Source organism: Schistocerca piceifrons, chromosome 9 (genome assembly GCF_021461385.2).
Source record: "Schistocerca piceifrons isolate TAMUIC-IGC-003096 chromosome 9, iqSchPice1.1, whole genome shotgun sequence".
Taxonomy (NCBI): domain Eukaryota; kingdom Metazoa; phylum Arthropoda; class Insecta; order Orthoptera; family Acrididae; genus Schistocerca; species Schistocerca piceifrons.
In genome coordinates this window covers 223,837,851-223,862,212 of record NC_060146.1, presented here as the reverse complement: position 1 = coordinate 223,862,212, position 24,362 = coordinate 223,837,851, and the positions used below count along the sequence as shown (strand labels likewise).

The 24,362-nt window shown below is 39.5% G+C and overlaps 1 protein-coding gene across 1 annotated transcript in view; it reads left to right on the top strand.

Annotated features, from left to right (window-relative positions):
• Positions 1–24,362, top strand: part of LOC124716883 (1,5-anhydro-D-fructose reductase-like) — a 56,264-nt gene that overhangs the window by 6,831 nt on the left and 25,071 nt on the right. The window contains exons 2-3 of the mRNA XM_047243436.1: positions 7,810–7,977; positions 18,656–18,844. Of these exons, the coding sequence (XP_047099392.1) occupies positions 7,810–7,977; positions 18,656–18,844 (357 nt within the window). The remainder of the gene's footprint in view (positions 1–7,809; positions 7,978–18,655; positions 18,845–24,362) is intronic.

Genomic DNA, 24,362 nt, shown 5'->3' with positions numbered 1-24,362 from the left:
ATTGTTCCATTTCTGCATTATGACTATGATTGCACTGTTTTTCCCAATTGCCAGACATGCTTTATATACTCTCCATTGATAGTGGTGTAGGAGGTTATTGCATGTTGACACCGAATATGTTCCTAGAATCATTATTTAAAGCCAGCTCTTGAAACTTTGTTAACAGACTTTCTCAGAATAATTTATGTTTATCCTCAAGAGTCTTCCATTTCTCTGTAACACTCTCCCACAGATTAAACAAACCTATACTATTCATGCTGCCCTTCCCCATATACTTTCAATGTTCCCTGTTAGTCCTATGTGGTAAGGGTCCCACACACTTAAGTACTGGAAATGTATCAAAGCTCTGGGAGAGAAAAAATGGGAATCTATTTGATCCAAGCAAGAAATAAAACCGCTCCGAATACCTGTTCCATTCAGTTACTTTTATACCATCAAGTGCTTCTTAAGTTTGAGATTTGACTACAAACATGTGCTTTTATAATGACTGCCTTTGTCCTGCATTAGGGTATCTGTTTGCAAAATATTCACACAATTTGGTGCTTACAAGTGAGTTCATCGTGAAGACAGTATCAGATAGGGAAAAATCCTGGATTTTACAGTGCAGTTGGAGAAAAGAAAACAGAACTGTTACTAGTTGTATAGCAAATAAGAAGTTACCCTTTACATACAGGGCTATTACAAATGATTGAAGCGATTTCATAAATTCACCGTAGCTCCATTAATTGACATATGGTCATGACACACTACAGATACGTAGAAAACTCATAAAGTTTTGTTTGGCTGAAGCCGCACTTCAGGTTTCTGCTGCCAGAGCGCTCGAGAGCGCAGTGAGACAAAATGGCGACAGGAGCCGAGAAAGCGTATGTCGTGCTTGAAATGCACTCACATCAGTCAGTCATAACAGTGCAACGACACTTCAGGACGAAGTTCAACAAAGATCCACCAACTGCTAACTCCATTCGGCGATGGTATGCGCAGTTTAAAGCTTCTGGATGCCTCTGTAAGGGGAAATCAACAGGTCGGCCTGCAGTGAGTGAAGAAACAGTTGAACGCGTGCGGGCAAGTTTCACGCGTAGCCTGCGGAAGTCGACGAATAAAGCAAGCAGGGAGCTAAACGTACCACAGCCAACGGTTTGGAAAATCTTACGGAAAAGGCTAAAGCAGAAGCCTTACCATTTACAATTGCTACAAGCCCTGACACCCGATGACAAAGTCAAACACTTTGAATTTTCGGCACGGTTGAAACGGCTCATGGAAGAGGATGCGTTCAGTGCGAAATTTGTTTTCAGTGATGAAGCAACATTTTTTCCTTAATGGTGAAGTGAACAGACACAATGTGCGAATCTGGGCGGTAGAGAATCCTCACACATTCGTGCAGCAAATTCGCAATTCACCAAAAGTTAACGTGTTTTGTGCAATCTCACGGTTTAAAGTTTACGGCCCCTTTTTCTTCTGCAAAAAAAACGTTACAGGACACATGTATCTGGACATGCTGGAAAATTGGCTCATGCCACAACTGGAGACTGACAGTGCCAACTTCATCCTTCAACAGGATGGTGCTCCACCGCACTTCCATCATGATGTTCGGCATTTCTTAAACAGGAGATTGGAAAACCGATGGATCGGTCGTGGTGGAGATCATGATCAGCAATTCATGTCATGGCCTCCACACTCTCCCGACTTAACCCCATGCAATTTCTTTCTGTGGGGTTATGTGAAAGATTCAGTGTTTAAACCTCCTCTATCAAGAAATGTGCCAGAACTGTGAGCTCGCATCAACGATGATTTCGAACTCATTGATGGGGACATGCTGCGCCGAGTGTGGGAGGAACTTGATTATCGGCTTGATGTCTGCCGAATCACTAAAGGGGCACATATCGAACATTTGTGAATGCCAAAAAAAACTTTTTGAGTTTTTGTATGTGTGTGCAAAGCATTGTGAAAATATCTCAAATAATAAAGTTATTGTAGAGCTGTGAAATCGCTTCAATCATTTGTAATAACCCTGTACTGTCAGAAGTAATGAAATTCAATAGCTGCAAGGTGAAGATAAAAAATTCTCAGGTCAGTGAAAGAATTATGGTTCACCATAAGCTGTAAGCTTTGTAATCTGTGTTTTCACTAATGGCTTTGAAAGGTATGAAAGTATTTAAAAAATGGTTGGTTTGTTCAGCAATAAAGATATAGCTCATGTGATGAAGTGATTCTCATCTCATCTGGAACCAAAGTTTTAACAAAAGAAATGACTTTGGAGGAATCAATATTGGATCTGTCAGCTGTAGAAAAGTAAAATAGGTAGAAACAGTAATAGGTAAGGGAATTCAGACACCATCAATGCCAGGATGCTCATTACAGGATGGTGAGTGAAATTCAATGGGTCACTTATTACTGACTCTCCAGCACTCATGGAACCCAAAGAGATCAATCTACATCTACAAGTACATGATTACTCTGCTATTCACAATAAAGTGACTGGCAGAGGGTTCAATGAACCACCTTCAAGCTGTCTCTCCACCGTTCCACTCTCGAACGGTGCGCAGGAAAATTGAACAGTTAAATTTTTCTGTGCGAGCCCTGATTTATTTTATTTTATCATGATGATCATTTCTCCCTATGTAGGTGGGTGCCAACAGAATCTTTCCACAATCGGAGTAGAAAACTGGTGATTGAAGTTTCTTGAGAAGATCCCATCGCAACAAAAAACACCTTTGTTTTAATGATTGCCACTCTAATTCATGTATCATATCTTTGGAACTGTCTCCCCTATTTTGTGATAATACAAAACAAACAGCCCTTCTTTGAACGTGTTCATGTCATCCGTCAGTCTCACCTGATGCCGAACCCACACCGTACAGCAATATTCCAGAATTGGGTGTACAAGCATGGTGTAAGCAGTCTCATTAGTAGACTTATTGCTCCTTCTAAATGTTCTCCCAATGAATCGCAGTCTTTTTGTTTGCTCTACCCATAAAATTAATTATGTGCTCATTCCAATTTAGGTTATTCGTAATTGTAATCCCTAAGTATTTAGTTGAATTTACAGCCTTCAAATTTGTGTGACTTATTGCATAATCAAAAGTTAGTGGATTTCTTTTACATGTGAACAACTTCACACTTTTCTTTATTCAGGGTCAATTGCCACTTTTCACACCATACAGGTATCTTATCTAAATCATTTTGCAATTTGTTTTGGTCGTCTGATGACTTTGCAAGATGGTAAATGACAGCATCATCTGCAAACAATCTAAGACGGCTACTCAGACTGTCTTCTATGTCATTAATATAGATCAGTATCCATAGAGGACCTATAACACTTCCTTGAGAAACGCCAAGCATCACTTCTGTTTTACTTGATGACTTTCCATCTATTACTATGAACTGTGATCTTTCTGATAGGATATCATGAATCCAGTCACACAAGTGAGGTGATATTCCATAGGCGTGCAGTTTGGTTAGAAGATGCTTGCAAGGAACATTGAAAAAGCCTTCTGGAAATCTAAAAACGTGGTCCTTTTGACATCCCCTGTCGATAGCACTAATTACTTCATGAGTATAATGAGCTAGTTGTGTTTCACAAGAACGATATTTTCTGAATCCGTGCTGACTGTGTGTCAATAAATCATTTTCTTCAAGGTATTTCATAATGTTTGAACACAGTATATGTTCCAATACCCTATTGTAAATCGACATTAGTGATATGGCCCTGTAATTCAGTGGATTACCTCTAGTTTCCTTTTTGGGTATTGGTGTGACTTGAGCAATTTTTCCAGTATCTAGGTACGGATCTTTCTGTGAGTGAGGGTTTGTATATAATTGCTAAATATGGAGCTGTTGTATAAGTATACACTGAAAGGAACCTGACTGGTATCTACAACTACATTTATACTCCGCAAGCCACCCACCAGTGTGTGACAGAGGGCACTTTATGTGCCACTGTCATTACCTCCCTTTCCTGTTCCAGTTGCGTATGGTTCGCGGGAACAACGACTGCCGGAAAGCCTCTGTGCGCACTCAAATCTCTCTAATTTTAGATTCGTGGTCTCCTCGGGAGGTATAAGTAGGGGGAAGCAATATATTCGATACCTCATCCAGAAACGCACCCGCTCAAACCTGGACAGCAAGCTACACTGCAATGCAGAGTGCCTCTCTGTATACAATGTGGACTGCAGACCTTGCCTTTATTAAGTAATTTAAGCTGCTTTGCTACCCCCAGGATATCTGCTTCTATGTTTCTCATCTTGGCAATTGTCTTGATTGGAATTCAGGAATATTTACTATGTCTTCTTTAGTGAAGGCGTTTCAGAAAACCATGTTTAATAACTCTTCTTTAGAGGCACTGTCATCAGTGACTTCACCGTTGTTATTGTGCAGTGAAGGTACTGATTGCGTCTTGCCACTGGTGTGCTTTATGTATGCCAGAATCCCTTTGGGTTTTCTACGAGATTCAGAGACAGTGTTTCATTGTGGAAGTTATTAAAGGCATTTTGCATTGATGTACACGCTATCTTTCAAACTTTTGCAAAAGTTTGCCAGTCTTGGGCATTTTACATTCTTTTAAATTTGGCACGTTTTTTCATTGCTTCTGTAACAGTGATCTGACCCATTTTGCGTACCATGGGGAATCAGTACCATCACTTATTAATTTGTGCGGTATATATCTCAATTACTGTCGATACTATCTCTTTGAAATCATTCCACATCTTTTCTATGCATACATGATCAGATCAAAAGCAGTGGAGACTGTCTCTTAAAAAGGTGTTAAGAACATTTTCATCAGCTTTTTTAAATAGATGTGCAAGAACATTTTCATCAGCTTTTTTAAATAGATGTGCCTTGCATTTCTTTTTGATGGTTGTGGGTGTTATGGTATTCAGCCTAGTAGCAACTGCCTTGTGGCCACTAATCGCTGTATTCATCATTATATGCCCTATGTGTCCAGGATTATTTGTTGCTAAGAGGTCACGTATGCTTTCGCAACCATTTACACTTTGAGTGGGCTCATGAATTAATTGTTCAAAATAATTTTCTGAGGAAGCATTCAATACAATTTCGAATGATGTTTTATGCCTGCCACTGGCTTTAAGCATTTTATTTTTCCAGCATATTGAGGGTAGATTGAAATCACCACCGACTATAGTTGTACGGGTGGGGTACCTATTTGAAATGAGACTCAAGTTTTCTTTGAACTGTTTGGCAACTATATCTTCCGAGCCAGGGGGCCGGTAAAATAATCCAACTAATAGTTTAGTACGATTGTCAAGTACAACCTCTGCCCATACTATTCCACAGAAACTATCTACTTCAATTTCACTAGAAGGTAAACTACTTACTCTATTTACTCTATCCTTTCTGAACACTGTTAGGTCATTTGAGAAAGTTTCATATAGACTCATTTCCAGCTGTAGCCAGCTTTCTGTACCCATAACCATTTGAGCTTCAGTGTTTTCTATTAGGGCTTGGAGCTCTGGATCTTTCCCAACATGGCTATGACAATTTACCTATTATTTCCACAACTACCTTACTGTGTTTTACCTGCCCCATTTTACATGAACGCCCTTTCTGGGGTTCCCTGAGGCCCTCTAACCTAAAAAAACTGACCAGTCCCTTGCACACAGCTCCACTACATGTGTAGTCACTTCTTGTGTGTAGTGTACTCCTGACCTATTAAGCGGAACCCAGAAACCCACCACCCGAAGGCGCAAGTTAAGGAATCTGCAGCCTACATGGTCACAGAACTGCCTGATCCTCTGATTGACACCCTCCACTGAGCTCTGCACTAAAGGACCACAACTGGTTCTATCGACAATGCTGCAGAGGGTGAACTCTGCCTTAATATCGGAAGCCAGACTGGTAGTCCTTACCATTTCTGCTAGCCACCTGAAACCAGAGAGAATCTCCTCTGATACAGAGCAACACGCATCATTGGTACCAACATGAGCCACCACCTGCAGTTGGCTGCGCCCTATACTCTTCATGATATCCGGAAGCGCCTTTTCCACACCTGGAATGACCCTTCCCCCCCTCCCCCTGGTATGCACATGGAGTGTGCACTGGTTTCCTTCGCCTCCTTGGCAGTCATGTTCCTAAGGGACCCCTTTACATGCCTAATGTTGGAGCTACCAGCAAACCCATCCTCTGTGAATGCCCAGACCTTGTGGGCTGAGAAGCTTTCTCTGGAACAGTGTGGATGACTGCATCCAGCTTAGAGAATTTGCCAGCCATAGATAACGCCCAAAACCTGCTTGTGAAATGAACCGGGGGGGCCCTACGATCGGCACCTCGGAAAGTATTTCACCGCATGCCAGACTTTGGAATGATCTCTCACTCGACCATGCGTGAGGGGTCAACCTCAGTCCAGGCAGTACCTGAGGCGGCCACAGCAGTAGACCGATTAGGGGACACAAGGGACGTGATCGACGTCCTTCGCATCCCCACATCTGACCCCCTACGGTGACGCCCCTCGGCAGCAGCCTCAAGCTGTGTGATGGAAGCCAACACCGCGTGGAGCTGTGAGTGAATGTTCACTAACTCAGCTCACAGCTGCACACAGCAATCACAGTTCTTATCCATTACTGAAGTCGCTTCCATTTGAAGCTCGTAAAGATATGTAACATATGACCGGTGTACTCGCCTTATTAACAGCAGTTACTTGTGGTGCTGTGTCACTGACAGTCTATCCAACACTAGCAATACAATTCTTTTATTCTGTAAGATGCTGCAACAGTGGTGAGTGGCAGTGACTCAGTGGTGTGCAAAGACCCCCAGGTGACAGCTGCTAGCTCCAGCAGAGTGTGCAGCGGGGTGCTCGGTTGCAGCTGCGGGGGGACACTGGGTGGGAGGGCTGCCTCGGTGAAGTACTGGGAGCCAGTGTAGCCTGGCGAACGTGTTTGGCAGGTGGTAGTTGCATAGCTACTCTGGTGGCCAGTCAAGTGCATGCCACAGCTCCCAAACTTGGCACCCTTTGGAGACACCCACAGATGAATGAGATTTCCGTAAAAGTTGACCTTTCCCTGTGGCACCAGCTCGAGGATTGTCAGGGGTGGTAGTGGCTCATATGCCAAGAGCTAGTGGCTAAACGTAGATGTAGAAGAAGCTGACTGGGCCACATGGAACTGATAGCTGACGTGGAATATGTCACGATTTTAGCAGTGGTTGAAGATGAGGTATTGCTGGTCTTGGAGCCACAAGTATTTGTAGTGACACTCCACTGCTTTTCTGTGACAGCACTACACCTTTGGTCCCATAGATGACTGAGGCAGTGCAACATTGGGACACAATATGAGGAGATTCAGCTCACCACCAGGGCGAGACTGGAGCCTTTCACTATGCTGCTCCAGCAATATTCCATTTCCTTCAGGGGATATCGTAGGCAGCTGGCTTGCGTGCCTCACTACGGATTGTGAAATCTGGTCAGAAATGTGTCGTAACAAGATTTTTTTTTTTAAAGTACAACTAGTAAAAATATCCTAAAATACCATCTTCAATTACAGAATGTTATTCTGCAAGATATTTGTTACAAATAATTCACTGGCACAATTTTTTTTAAAGACTGCTACCTTGTAGCTCCCTGTTGCACGTAATATTTATGTTGATAATTTTCTGATTATGCCTGTCTATGTACAGCCGAATAAAACAAGTGCCAATGTCACTGTCAATGGCATGATAAAAGTGTTCTGTATTCAGTTACACATTCATGGACATAACCTGAAAAGAACCACTGACATACTTATTTTAAAATAAATTATTCTTTCAGCCAGCATGATTGTTAACTACGCACAAATTGTCACACTATTGTTGATGTTACAGGCACTGGGAGATGATATAGAGAAGGCGATAGATGCAGCACTAGAGATTGGGTACAGACACATAGATACAGCCCGGAGGTATAATAATGAAGCCCAAATTGGGAGGACATTGAAGAAATGGCTTGATTCTGGAAAAATCAAGAGAGAAGATCTTTTTATTGTGACAAAGGTAAAAAGTTCTCAAATCGGTCATCTTATTTAATTGGATAACATAGTATGAACTTTCAAAAAGGAATGTTTTAAAATATAAGTGAATGAATAAAAAATTGCAGAGACCGTGGAAGAGGTAAAAAGTCTCTTAGAAGTGCTGCAGTATGGGATGTACCATTCTGCTTTATTTGACAGTTTAAGAAACTGTAATGTAGCTGATATTAAGCTGTTAGGTAGTAATCAGATATCAACATCAGATTATTATCGCTCAAAGTATAGGAGTCAAGATGTTTTCACTGCAGATGAAGAATGTAAGCTTTATGATTACAGTATTAAAAATTAAAAGTCTGATCTGAGGACTGCCTGACAGTAAGATAACACAGCTAAATTCAAACATATTAAAGTCATTGAGATGTAATTAAAATAGCTGGAATTGTCAGGGTCAAGTATTTCATCAGCCAATATTAAGATACCATTGCACAAAAATCTCAAAGCACAAGTCTGCGAGGACCAACAGCTTTTGCAAAGCAAATTTTACATAATTTGTTGACTATTATGAACAAGCTGTGTATTCAGATGATTTCACAGCAGTGTGAATATACAGCCTAGATATTGTAGTTGGTTCATTCTGTGCCGAAATAAACTGCACAACTGAATATGAACACAGAACAAACAAACAAAAATCTAGACTTTTTAGCTGTAGTCCTAGGCTTACATTGGAAAAAGCAATGAACTGAAAACATGCACAAATTAAGGGCACCTGAAGATGAAGATGTCTGGCATTTTCCAAACACAGCAGCAAAAAGTGAAACTATTTGGTTAGTTGATTTGGGTGAGGGGATCAAATCAGAGGGATCATTGGTCCCATTGGATGAGGGAAGGGTGAGGAAGAAATTTGGCTGTGACCTTTCAAAGGAAACGTCTCACCATTTGCCTGAGGTAATTTAGGGAAATCATGGAAAAGGTGATTAAGGGAAATCATGGAAAATCTAAATCAGGATGGCCCAGCATGGGTTTGAACCATAGTCCTCCAGAATCCGAGTCCAGTGTGCTAACCACTGCTCCACTTTGAAATAACTTAATTGAACTGAAAACTTTTAAAACATTATAAAAAAATTCATAGATTTGAGTAAAGAAGATGGAATATTAGAAAAAAATTAAATGCAAGGCTTCAAGAACATTTATATTGGATGAACCTTCTGATAGTGAAAATGGTGAAGCTCTTTTACAAGATAATTCTCAGTGTGAAAATGTGGACTTGAAATTATAGCAGTCTGAGAGCAAACAAATTATTTCATACTTGTGGAGTTTATAGAAAAGAGCAACAGGTACTATAAGTAGTGGAATTAGAAGAGAAAAAACAAAAACTACAAAGTAAAATTCATACAGTCAATTATATTTCTACTCGTTGCATTTTGTACAAGTAATTTTTCTGCTTTTTATCCATAAAATATAATAGGTCTATTACATTAATAAAATATTTGTATAGTTGGTTTAAAAATAAAAAGAGCTGTTGTTTAGTTGTTGGAAGGTCACCCACTCCTTTTTGAAATGTGTGCCATCTGCACAAAACACATTGTAATTGAAATGTAAGCTTTGGCATTTTGCTTATTACTTGGGAATGCAGAGGCACAGTTTTAAGAAGTGCACACAGAAACAGAAGAAATGTCAATGTTGCAACTGTGGCTGAAGAACAATCGTATAAAAGTACACTGCAAAGGGTCAGACAGAGTGCATGCTCACCATCATAGAATTTGGTTGCATCTGGAAATGTCATATCTAAAAGCATGACTAAAACAATAGTTGGTACAAGAACAAGGAATACTGTGTGTGGTGAAAAAAAAGGCTTGGTTTTAGCTGAGCAGTGTCAGAAGTGGGACAACCCCAAAACATGTCATTAGTTTCCTGTAAAATGTATTTACTAAGCATAACAACTTCACAGCTGAGAAACTTGAAACTAAGGGGATTAATATTAGTTTCAAAGTAGTGTTGACTGTGAGCTGAGAGATAAAGTAATGGATAGCACTATATGATCAAAAAATATTATAAGAGCCATTCAAACGAAACCTGTTCACTAGTGTAAAGTAATGGTAATGATTTTATCAACACCATGTTTCATCACCTGTGACAATACGTGACAGAACACCATATTCCTCCTCATGACGACGTTGCAGATGACTCAGAGACAGCGCCGTTTGAGTATTGCACTGTTTGGCAGTCACTTGGTGCAGAACCCACTGTGCACAGATTTTTCGGACGTTCAAGTCTTGATGCATTATGGTGTGGGCAGTGCCCTTGTTAATACCTAGTAACTGATGGATCTCATCCATGGTGATTTTGTGGTTGTCCAAGACTAAAGCACTCAGTTCTGCAACCATTTCTGGTGTGATGACACAATGAGCCTGTCTAGGACAAGCATCATCTTCCAGTGACTCACACCCCTCAAGGAATCGTTTGCACCATTCCACAACACCTGAACGACTCAGGCTGTGCTCACCATACACAGCCTTCATCCGTCGATATATTTCATGGCCTCCAAATCCCTCCACTGCCAAAAATTGAAACACTCCGCATTGTTCTTGCTTACTCGCCTTCATGTTTGGTAGTGGGCAATAACTTCTGTGACCACCTTCTCTTCTATGTGAAACCATGCTGGTGCTATGCAACATCGAACGGTTGACACTCATCAGTCTCTTTAATAATAGATGGCACCACCATACCCGCAGTTATGTGGTGCCACCTTATGTGTAAGGCAAAGGTAGACACACATCAGGTTTAATTTGAATGAACCTCATAAAACAAAGTGTTTTTTTATTCCAAGGAATGATCAACATTCCTGTTAAATAGGCTCCTCTTTCACAGTCAGGTACCTAGAGCAACTAACAGGGGAAGATTCCCAAGTGTCAGTAAACGATCGTTGGGAAACTTGGCAGGTCTGGAGAGGGGATAAAATAGTGCAGTATATATTTTTTTTAGTTTGAGCCCAGTTTTACTTTTAAGGGGTAAAACATACCCTGAAATATAATTTAGCATTTTAGGTTTGAAGAGAATTTCTTCAAAACAACAATACACAAAAAATGTTTTCCTTGTATTTTTTAGAAAACTGTATAATCAACTATTTTAATAACTTGAAATTTTGCAAAATACATCACCACCATTTATTGATTTTGCAAAATGAAAACTTTTATTACATCATAAATTAAAGAAGCTTTCAAGCCAAATACATTCCTGTGTAGTAAAGCTGGTTTCTAAAACACCATTTTCAGAAAATAAGCTGTACACAATGTGCCATCACAGTAGTTTCAACACACCTAATTAAAATATCTAATCATTAATTAATATTCTAATTATTTATTTTGCTTATATTTTTTAGGTTTTAAATTGTTATTTTGCATTTTACATGCATGGCTTTTTTTGTCTTTTAGTTTACTGTTTCATATACGTGTATTTTGTTAGTTGAAAATAATAAGTAACTCATTATTATGATAGAAAATAATTACAGTAATGATAATCTGTAAGGGAATACTTAAACCATAACATTTGTTTTACACCATGAATATAAAATGAACGAAATTTCTTCACTTAGTATACATGACAGAGAAGCCAGTATAAAACAAACTTCTGCAGGATTTCAAATTTTCGCTGGTTATCATCTAAATATCCTGATTTGTATCAGGCTTATTTCAGTACATCGGTGAGCCTTGGTGAAAAGAGCTGATTATGTATTAGTGACTGCCATAATACCTGAGAACAAGAAACCTCTGGTGACCCCACAGAGCTTGATGGCACAGGTACAGCCATGGAACATATACGGCTTTCTGTTTTGGAATAACTTTGTGAGAAGATTTTCAGTTCTAGTTCTGGTGAATGATTATGACAATCTTCACTTGAGAAACAATACAGTGAAGCTGCAGTACATAATTAATTCCCTTCACCATGACTTACCAATATACTGAAATATGCCTGGCAAAAATCAGTATATATAGAGGATCACCACTGAAAATTTGAAATCATGCAGAATTTTGTATTATACTGGCTTCTCTGTCATGCATATTATGTGAAGCTTATTGTCATGCATATTATGTGAAGAATTTTCTTTCATTTTATGTGCATGGTGTAACAAAATGTTATGTTTTAAGAATTTCCTTACAGATTATCATTATTGTAATTATTTTCTATCACAATAATAAGTTACTTATGATTTTCAACTATCAAAATATATGTATATGAAACAGTAAACTGAAAAACAAAAAAAGCCATGAATGTAAAATAGCAATTTAAAACATAAAAAATATAAGTAAAATAAATTATTACAGTAGTAATGAATGTTTAGATATTTTAATTATGTACATTGAAAATACTCCAACAGTACATAGTGTACAGCTTATTTTCCAAAACAGGTACTTCAGAAACCAGCTTTACGACACAGGGATGTACATGGCTGGAATGCTTCTTTCATTTATGTTGTAACACAAGTTTTCAGTTTTTCAGATTTGATAAATAGTGGTGGGGTATTTTGCAAAATTTCAAATTATCACAATAATTGATTGTATAGGTTTCAAGGGCATCAAGTACATATCAGCTTTTGTATGTGAAGCATTTTTTGCATATCACTGTTTCAAAAAAATTCCCTTTAAACTTAAAATGCCAAATTATTTTTCAGGGCGTCTTTTACCCCTTGAAGTGAAATTGGGCACAAATAAAAAAATATGTATTGCATTATTCTGCACCCTAGAGACACCCACCGAGTTTCATCAATATCTTTTATTGACACTTCTCTCGTGAATCATGTCAAAGTATATGTGCAACCAGTCATTTAGCAGTGGAACATACAATTTCTTGAAATATGCTGAAGTTAAGCATTTGCATGAGACAGTAGATAGAAAGATACTGCAAACAATTGTCCACCATTATAGAAAATTTTATAATAGGCACTCTGCAAGTGCCTTTTCAGCCATCTGACTACAAAAAATGTATTGTCAGAGCCATAGTTTGGATTTCTAAGGAATTCCAATGCTTAGATGGCTATTTACAGATACAGCAAGAATGTACATAAAGATTGTAGGCTAATAGAATATTCCATGATTTTTCAAAGGCAACTGAATACATAAATCATAATATGCTTTCATGTAATCCTTTGCTGCTCATTTTAATTTCTCTCTATCATTACTTTTTTCCATCTACAGTTTGATGCCTTTCTGGAATAATGCTATGTTTCCCTGTTGAACGCGAATATCATTTGTTTATCTCTTATAGTAGCTATCAATTAACTCCCCTTTTTTTTAAAAAAAAGGAAAAAAAAAGAAAAAAAGCCACAATCACATCATATTGCAACATGTAGAGAAATTCTTCTGTGGAGCAGAAGGTATAATTTCAGTTTGTATTTGAAGTTAGTTTTATTATCCATTAAATTCTTTTGACACAGTCAAGGATTTTTATGACTGAATACACCTCATTGCTTTTGGTGTCACACTGATGATACAGTGAGGGATAGTGTACAGTAATTCATTTCACCGTCTAGTATTATGTTTGTGAATGTTACACTTGTTTACAGACTGATTGCTTGGTGACAACACACTTCATCACTTCATACTGTAGTAAATGTACTGTGAGGCTGTTTGTGGGGCAGTGGGTGGAAAATAAAAGTTGATGTATTATGGTATGTTGCTGTTGTCAGCCCAGGCTCTCTAACTACAATGTTGGCAACCTGAAAGTAATTAGCAAAAATGTGATGCCTGTAATTAGAGTTCACTGTGCCCACTCTGATGGAGAAATAAATTAGTCATTATTGAAGTTCATTACTTGAAGATTTAGGATGATGTCTGGGATTCATAGAAAATGAAGTTTACTATAACAATTTTCACTATATTCTGAAAACGATAAGGCATAAAATTCCAAATGATTACCCACATCAGCTATTGTACTATCAGAACTGTTCAGAGTCTATAGTGCGGATCCTATTTTCCCTAGAAGACGAAACTGTTCAATAATCGTTATCGATGTAAATGTTCAAAGTGAATGCTCGCCAAAATTTGGTGTTAATACTCATCAAACACCATGCTAGTAATGGAAGAAAGTCTGTCCTGTGGTGACACGTGAAAATACAACATACACAAACTAAGGATAAATCACTGAAGTTGTTCCACCATTAACACTTTACCCCAAAGCAAACTCATTGTTACGTGCATACCAAGTTACATAATACGGCATCCAACACTGTTCCTGGCAACTGCACAAATGCGATGCGGCTTCCGACATGGAGTGCGTGCTGATACGAATCTAGAAGAGAACTGGGGCCTTACTCTAGCTCGCATGCTCTTATTTATATAGCCATAGTGCGGACCACCGAAGGCGCAGATGACAAAAGTTTGCCTTACTGACCTAGCTGCTGGGCTAGCAAACCACCACTTCAATTTGCTAAATAATTAATTGCTTCATGCACTTAAGGCCAATGAAGCTCTCGATTTAATTGTGTAATTAGCACACAGGAGAGTAATAGTAAAATTCTGATGTGGCTACGTTAAATACCTTTGGCGAGAGAATTATTTTAGTTGTACTGCACGCAATAGATGAGCTCTGAACTTGCCCTTTGGAGAGACGCTACAGCTATAGTTATATAGCTGCCTTTTAGAAACTTCTCACATCTTTGTTATTATAGCGTATCTCCATTCTACCTAAATCTAAACATCCTAGCTTTATCTAATCACTTACTTAATCCATCTTGCTTCCGAACTTTTAGGACAAAAAAACAGAAAATCATGAATTTGAACCAAAATATTACGTTGTGAGATCCAGCATGCTCATCATCATCATCATCATCATCATCATCATCATTTAAGACTGATTATGCCTTTCAGCTTTCAGTCTGGAGCATAGCCCCCTTATAAAATTCCTCCATGATCCCCTATTCAGTGCTAACATTGGTGCCTCTTCTGATGTTAAGCCTATTACTTCAAAATCATTCTTAACCGAATCCAGGTACCTTCTCCTTGGTCTGCCCTGACTCCTCCTACCCTCTACTGCTGAACCCACGAGTCTCTTGGGTAACCTTGCTTCTCCCATGCGTGTAACACGACCCCACCATCTACGCCTGTTCACCCTGACTGCTACATCTATAGAGTTCATTCCCAGTTTTTCTTTGATTTCCTCATTGTGGACACCCTCCTGCCATTGTTCCCATCTACTAGTACCTGCAATCATCCTAGCTACTTTCATATCAGTAACCTCAACCTTGTTGATAAGGTAACCTGAATCCACCCAGCTTTCGCGCCCATACAACAAAGTTGGTCGAAAGATTGAGCGGTGCACAGATAACTTAGTACTGACTTTCTTCTTGCAGAAGAGAGTAGATCGTAGCTGAGCGCTCACTGCATTAGCTTTGCTACACCTCGCTTCCATTTCTTTCACTATGTTGCCATCCTGTGACAATATGCATCCTAAGTACTTGAAACCGTCCACCTGTTCTAACTTTGTTCCTCCTATTTGGCACTCAATCCGTTTATATCTCTTTCCCACTGAAATATTACTTTGCAAACTTTCAATCGAATCTGCCATCACAACTAAGTCATCCGCATATGCAAGACTGCTTATTTTGTGTTCACATATCTTAATCTCACCCAGCCTGTCTATTGTTTTCAACATATGATCCATAAATAATATGAACAACAGTGGAGACAGGTTGCAGCCTTGTCTTACCCCTGAAACTACTCTGAACCGTGAACTCAATTTACCGCCAACTCTAACTGCTGCCTGACTATCCATGTAAAGACCTTTAATTGCTTGCAAAAGTTTGCCTCCTATTCCATAATCTCGTAGAACAGACAATAACTTCCTCCTAGGAACCCGGTCATATGCCTTTTCTAGATCTATAAAGCATAGATACAATTCCCTGTTCCACTCATAACACTTCTCCATTATCTGCCGTAAGCTAAAGATCTGGTCCTGACAACCTCTAAGAGGCCTGACCCCCACTGATTTTCATCCAATTGGTCCTCAACTAATACTCACACTTTCCTTTCAACAATACCTGAGAAGATTTTACCCACAATGCTGATTAAAGAGATACCTCTGTAGCTGTTACAATCTTTTCTGTTTCCATGTTTAAAGATTGGTGTGATTACTGCTTTTGTCCAGTCTGATGGAACCTGTCCCGACTACCAGGCCATTTCAATTATCCTGTGTAGCCATGTAAGACCTGACATTCCACTGTATTTGATGAGTTCCGACTTAATTTCATCCACCCCAGCTGCTTTATTGCACTGCAATCTATTGACCATTTTCTCCACTTCCTCAAATGTGATCCTATTTCCATCATCATTCCTATCCCATTCTACCTCGAAATCTGAAACATTACTGACCATATTTTCACCTGCATTGAGCAACTCTTCAAAATATTCCCTCCATCTCCCCAAGGCATCCAGAGGATTCACCAGTAGTTTTCCTGACCTGTCCAAAATACTTGTCATTTCCTTCTTACCTCCCTTTTGAAGACTGCTAATTACACTCCAGAATGGTTTTCCAGCAGCTTGACCCATAGTCTCCAACCTGTTCCCAAAGTCTTCAAATGGTTCAAATGGCTCTGAGCACTATGGGACTTAACAGCTGTGGTCATCAGTCCCCTAGAACTTGGAACTACTTAAACCTAACTAACCTAAGGACATCACACACAACCATGCCCGAGGCAGGATTCGAACCTGCGACCGGAGCAGTTGCACGGTTCCGGACTGCGCGCCTAGAACCGCAAGGCCACTGCGGCCGGCCCAAAGTCTTCCCAAGATTTCTTCTTGGATGCTGCGATTATCTGTTTGGCTTTGTTTCTTTCTTCAACATAACTTTCTCTGTCTACCTGAGTTCTAGTATGTACCCATTTTTGATACGCCTTCTTTTTCCTTTTACAGGCTGCCTTGACTGTGTCATTCCACCAAGCTGTTTGCTTCATCCTACTTTTACACACTACTGTTCCAAGACATTCTTTAGCCACTTCTAGTACTGTGTCCCTGTACCTTGTCCATTCCTTTTCCAATGACTGTAATTGACTACATTCAACTAACTGGTACCTTTCTGAGATCACTGTTATGTACTTGTGCCTGATTTCCTTATCCTGAAGTTTCTCCACTCTTATCCTCCTACATATGGACCTGACCTCCTGCACTTTTGGCCTCACAATCCCAATTTTACTGCAGATTAAATAATGATCAGTGTCATCAAAGAGTCCTCTGAATACACATGAGTCCCTCACAGCCTTCCTGAATTCCTGATCTGTTATTATATAGTCAATGACAGATCTGGTTCCCCTGCCTTCCCAAGTATACCGGTGAATGTTCTTATGTTTAAAAAAGGAGTTTGTGATTACTAAGCCCATACTGGCACAGAAATCCATGAGTTGTTTCCCGTTCCTGTTGGCCTCCATATCCTCTCCAAATTTACCCATAACCTTTTCATACCCTTCTGTTCAATTTCCAATCCTGGCATTAAAATCACCCATGAGCAGAACACAGCCCTTGTCCTTTAACAACTACATCACTGAGTGCCTCATAAAAAATATCCATCTTATCTTGATCTGCCCCTTCACAATGCAAATATACTGACACAATCCTAATTTTCTTGCTAGACACTGTCAAATCTATCCACATCAGTCGTTCATTTACATACCTTATTGCAACTATGCTGGGTTCCATTTCTTTCCTGATGTAAAGCCCTACACCCCATTGTGCAATTCCTGCTTTGACTCCTGACAGGTAGACCTTGTATTCTCCCACTTCCTCTTCTATCTCACCCCTTACCTGAATGTCACTAACAGCTAAAACGTCCAGCCCCATCTTACTTGCAGCCTCTGCCAGCTCTACCTTCTTCCCAGAGTAGCCCCCATTGATATTAATAGCTCCTTATCTCATTACCACTTGTTTGCCAAGTCGTATCTTAGGAGTCCCTGGTTTGCCAGTTAGAGGTGGGACTCCGTCACCTCCAAAAGTCTGAGGCATTTTGCTCTGATTGTTGCCAGTATCATATTTAAAGTACCAGGGAAGCAGGTTGCTAGCCTTACTTGCCCCGAGTCCCATTGGGTTTTACCCCTAACGGCTGAGGGACTAACCTGTGGATTTGGTAGTCTTTGCCATATGAGCACTAAGGTGACCACAACTCAGAATATGTCCGAGATGCCCAACCTTATTCCAAAGTAACTGGTATCCCGACTGTCGGGACCACTTACTTGGCCACTCATATGTTGCCTGTGGTTCATGAACTAGGACATGACAACACGAACCCACACCATGAACCACCATGAACCATCCAGCATGCTGTTTCCATTAAATTACAATGAAAAAGGAATCCGAATATAAATCTTGAAGTTTTTAGCTACTTACTGTTGCGCTGGTAATTTTTACGTAAAATGTCCAAATTTTGAGAACTGTTAAAGTTACTAAACTGAAACTTAACACATTATCATTTTAGCATCGTTCCTGACATGCTATTAACTTTTCAGATTATTTACTTTACTTGTAAAGTACTGCACAACATTCGTGACGTCATAGCTAGTTACAGTGGACTATGCTGGCACACAATGGAAAGCATTTGTGAGCATCTGCTGGGAAAATAATGCAAAATAAGTTGCCTTCATGAGTCTCCCTACTTTAACGACCAGGTAAACTATCTCAGTTTTCCAATATTACTTATAAAAAAAAAAAAATCCTCTATTTCAGCTGCCATTGACAGGAAACCGAGCAGAATGTGTGGAGAAGCACCTCAAGCAGTCGCTGCATGACCTGCAGCTAGACTATGTTGACTTGTACCTCATACACCACCCGGTTGGTTTCCAATATGTGGATCCAAAGGATAATGGAGAAGAAATGTTGCTCGATATGAATACTGACCATGTCAGCTTGTGGAAGGTTTGTATATAAGCTGCCAAACATTTTCGTGAAGACTCTATAGAAAGGTAGTTGACAAAAATGTTTGATTTATTTTGGTTCTACTGATGTGATTTTAAAATACTCATTCATGTTATTATACAACTATGTCTGCTCAACAATCTTATGTGTGGAAATTTAGTTCCTAAAATAGGCACCACACATTGCTTGAGAGTTACTTAAAATGTCCGTAGATTACAAGAGTATTGTAACTAAACAGTCCTGTAATGTGATGTTTCATAGCTCTCAGGACTCTTTAAGAATCCTAAAGAATAACAGACATGGTAGCTGTTCTTCATACACCTTGTATACTAATGTAACAGCATTATGTTTAGTGCTGGAGTGTGCAATACACACCTTTTAGTACACTTCTCAACTCATTATATTGAGTATAGTGCTGCTACATAACTTCAACTGTCTCACAGAGATGCTAAAAGAACTGAACTGGCAGATGATTGAAGACAGATGCTAACTAGAACCAATTTTAAATGAGGAATCTAGCAGTATTCTAGTGCCCCCTACATATCGCACCCGTAGGGATAATAAGTTAGACTGATCACAGCACATATAGAGGTGTTTAAGCAGTTGTTCTTCCTGCAGTCCATATGTGAATGGAATGGGAAAAGCTCTAATATCTGGTACAATGGGATGTACACTCTGCCATGCAGTTCATGGTGGTTTGCAGAGAATAGATGTACACACAGATACAGACAAAAATATTTCTCTCATATTTATTATTCATTATTTAATATTAGCAGGAGAAACAAAATTGGCTTTCTTCAGGGCAGCAGAATGCTAGATTCTTTAACTGGGCAGATAGGTGAGTAAAAAGAGAAATGAATAGATTGAAATTGAATATAGTAGGACTTCTTTTCAGGTGAGTACGGGATCATAAATACAAAATCAAATAGAAGTAATGTAGGAGTAGGTCTAACAATGAATAAGAAAATAGGAATGCAGAAAAGCTAGTATGAACAGCACAGTGAACATATTATCGCAGCCAAGATGGATGAGAAGCCAACACCCAGCCCAGTAGTACAGTTTTATATGCCCTCTAGCTCCACAGATGATGAATAGATTGAAGAAATGTATGAAGGCAGAAAAGAAATTGTTCAGATAGTTAAGGGAGATGGGAATTTAATTTTAATGGGAGACTGGGGTTTGATAGTAGGAAAGAAAGAGGGTGGCTAGGGAAAAGGAATGAAAGCCTTCTGGTAGAACTTTGCACAGAGCATAATTTAATCATCACTAACACTCAGGTGAAGGACCATGAAAGAAGGCTGTATACATGGAAGAGACCTGGAGACACCAGTAGGTTTCATATTGATAAATTAATGGTGATACACAGATTTCAGAATCAGATTTTAAACTGGAAGACATATCCAGGGGCAGATGCAAACTGTGAGCAGTATTTATTGGTTATGACCTGGTGATTAAAACTGTTGAAATTGCAAAAATATGTGAAATTAAGGAGATGAGATCTGGATAACTTGAAAGAACCATAGCTTCTTGAGAGTTTTGGAGGGAACATTAGGTAACTATTGACAAGAACAGGGGAAATGAATATGGTAGAAGATGAACAGGAAGCTTTGAGAGATGAAGTAGTGAAGCCAGCAGAGGATCTAATAGGTGGAGAAACAAGGCCTGATAGAAATCCTTTGACATAGAAATCCTTTGACATCAGAGGAGGTATTAAATTTGGGTTATGAAAGGAGAAAATACAAAAGTGCAGCAAATGAAGCGAATGAAAGGAAATACAAATGTCTAATAAATGAGGCTGACAGGAAGTGCAAAATGGAGAAGCAGGAGTGGCTAGAGTACAGACGTATGGATTTAGAAGCATATTTCACTAGGAGAAAGGTAGATACCACCTACATGAAAATTAAAGAGGCTTTATAGGAAAAGAGAAGCAGCTGTATGAATATCAAGAGCTCAGATGGAAAACCAGTCCTGAGCAAAGAACAGAAAGCAGAAAGGTGGAAGAAGTATGCAGAGGGCCTGTATAAGGAAGATGAACTTGAAGGAAATATTATAGAAAAGGGAGAGGATGTAGATGAGATGGGAAAATGATACTGCGAGAAGAATTTGACAGAGCACCAAAAGACCTAAACTGAAACAAGGCCCTTGGAGCAGATCACACTCCACCAGAAATACTAATATCCTTGGGGGAGTGTGCCATGACAAAACTGTTCCATCTAGTGTGCAAGATATATGAGACAGGGAAAATACTCTCAGACTTCAAGAAGAATGTAACCATTCCAATTCCAAAGAAAATAGTTGCTGGAATGTATGAATATTACCAGACTATCAGTTTCATAAATCATGGTTGGAAAATACTGACACAAATTCTTTACAGAAGAATGGAAAAATTGGTAGAAGCTGACCTCGGAGAAGATCAGCTGGGGTTGTGGAGAAATGTAGGAACATGCAAGACAGTACTAACCCTATGCCTTCCCTTAGAAGATAAATTAAGGAAAGGGAAACCTATGTTCATAGCATTTGTAGACTTAGAGAAAGATTTTGACAATGTTGACTGGAATACTCCCTTTGAAATTCTGAAGGTAGCAGTAGCAAAACACAAGGCTATATAACTTATGTAGAAACCAGATGGCAGTTGAGGGGGCATGAAAGCCAAACAGTGATTGAGAAGTGGATGAGAGAGGATTGCAGTCAACTCCAATGTTACTCTACCATGCATTCTGCAAGCACAAAAAAAAAAAAAAAAAAAAAAAAAAAAAAAAAAAAAAAAAAAAAAAAAAAAAAAAATTATTTGACTATGAATCAAAGATCAGGGAGAAGAAATAAAGACTTAGTGGTTTTCCTACAACATTGTATTTCTGTTAGAGACATCAAAGAACTAGGAAGAGCTGTTGAATGAAATGGACATTGTCTTGAAAAGAGGATGCAAGTGAGACATGGATTACAAACAGTTTAGACAAGAAATGAATAGAAGCTTATGAAATGTGGTGCTACACAAGAATGCAGAAGACTGGATGAGTAGATCATGTAACTGATGAAGAGGTACTGAACACAATTGGGGAGAAAAGAAATTTGTGCCACACCTTGACTAAAAGAAGGGATCGGTTTATAGACACATTCAGAGAAATCAAGGGATCACCAATTTAGCATTGGAGGTAAGTGTGAGGGTAAAATTGTAGAGGGAAGCCAAGCGATAAATAAAGTAAGTGGATTCAGAAGGACGTAGGTTGCAGTAGTCATTCTGAGGTAAAGAGGTTTGGACGTGATAAAGTAGGATGGAGAGCTGCATCCAACCTGTCTTCAGAGTGAAGAACACAACAACAACAACAGTTCTATGTTGTCTGATCTTTCATGATGTTTTGTCAGCAATCTTTGTCTTGGATGTTACCCTATCTTCCACCTTTAAGTCCTCATGTTTTAAAATCTCATATGGTATAACCCCCAACCATCATTCTTTCCTTCTCATCCTGTCTGGTACATCCTGGGTGTCATTCTCTCTCATCCCTCATCCTCCCCCTTCAGCCCTCCTGCCAGAAGAAGGAGCCACTGGCTCCTGCTGCTGCTGACAGTGAGTAGATTTTTTTAATCTATTTTTGTTGATTAATATGGCAGGGTAGCGCAATCAGTTCCTCATGCTGAACCTTTGAATATTTATTTCAATAGATTCTAATCTAGTTACAGTTCTGTTGGATACTAAATGTGCTGATTTTCCTCCACCAGTTATAATTCTTAATGCCTGGTTCTGGACTATCTCTAACCTGCTGATATTTCTGGTAGTAGCCATAACAAATTGTTTGCTACTGTGTGTTAAAATTAGTTGCATGTAGGTTGTGTAAATGGCACTGAGCATTGTTCTTGAACATCCCCATTTACTGCCGGCTACTGTCTTCAGTACACTGAGTCTGTTTTGCGCTTTCTCAACTGTTTTCTTTATGTAGGATACAGTTTAATTTTTGGTCAATTCACATGCCAAATATTCATTCTGCTGTATATCTTACCTTCCAATTTTTAAAGTTAATTTTGTGTAAGAGTGACATAAAGAAAATATTTGCTAGAAGGTTTTTTTAGTACATATTTATTTCCATAAGGTTTTCGTGTGACCAATGTTTGGGGTGATTTGTCACTTGTTTCATTTTATGATATTGCACTGCAATATGATATTTATCCACCAGTACCAGCTGAAATGGTTAAGGCAACCAGTAGCAACAAGCAGGAAATCCAAGTTCACGTCCCAGTCTGGCACAAAGTTTTGATGTTGGAAATTGCCCCTATTTACAGGTTCATTTTATCTGATAATTGCTTCCTTTTGTTGTTTGGTAATAACACCCAAATAACAACCCCTTCTGCAGAAGTATGGTTTTTACTTCTTCTTCTGTAGATATGTATAAGGAGAGGTCATTGAGGAAAGTATTGAAGAATTTTGCACTGGTCACTGAACGTTCAGTATCTCCCTTCTTGGATTTGTTATACATATTTACTGAATGTATTATTTATCTTAGTTGGACATAAACATCCCCAGAAATGTTTACATTTTTCAGTTTTTGTAGCAATTTTGCTCTCAATATACACACATCAAAAAAAGTTTTTCATCACCCCGGTCCCCAGAACTCCTTAAGATAGACGTTGATTGTGGATATTGTATCACAGACACAGTCCCTTTGACTGTTCAGAGGTGTCACTAAGTGCACAGAAAGATGTAAACAAACATACATGAGCAGCACCTATTAGATGGAGGGGATCCGACAGCCAATCAGTCCCAGTCATTCCACCAAGAAAGAGCTACATGGCTCGTATTGTCTGTAGTTCAACCATGCCTAGACGGTCAATACCCCAGTTTGATTGTGTCCGCATTGTTACTTTGTGCCAGGAAGGGCTCTCAAGAAGGGAAGTGTCCAGGTATCTTAGAGTGAACCAAAGCGATGTTGTTCAGACGCGGAGGAAATACAGAGTGACAGGAACTGTCGATGACATACCTCTCAGGCTGCCCAGGGGCTACTACTGCAGTGGATGACCACTACCTGTGGATTATGACTTGGAGGAACCATGACAGCATCACCACCACGTCGAATAATGCTTCTCATGCAGCCACAGGACGTCGTGTTATGACTCAAACTGTGCACAATAGGCTGCATGATGCACTACTTCACTCCTGACATCCATGGCGAGTTCCATCTTTGCAACCAAGACACCTTGCAGCATGGTACAGATGGGCCCAACAACATGCTGAATGGACTGCTTAGGATTGGCATCATGTTCTCTTCACCGATGAGTGTTGCATATGCCTTCAACCAGACAATCGTTGGAAACGTGTCTGGAGGCAACCCAGTCAGGCTGAAAGCCTTAGACACACTGTCCAGCAAGTGCAGCAAGGTGAAGTTTCCCTGCTGTTTTTGGGTGGTATTATGTAGGGCCGATGTATGCCGCTGGTTGCCATGGAAGGTGCCGTAACGGCTGTACGATACGTGAATGCCACACTCCAACTGGATAGTGCAACCATATCGGCAGCATATTGGTGAGGTAT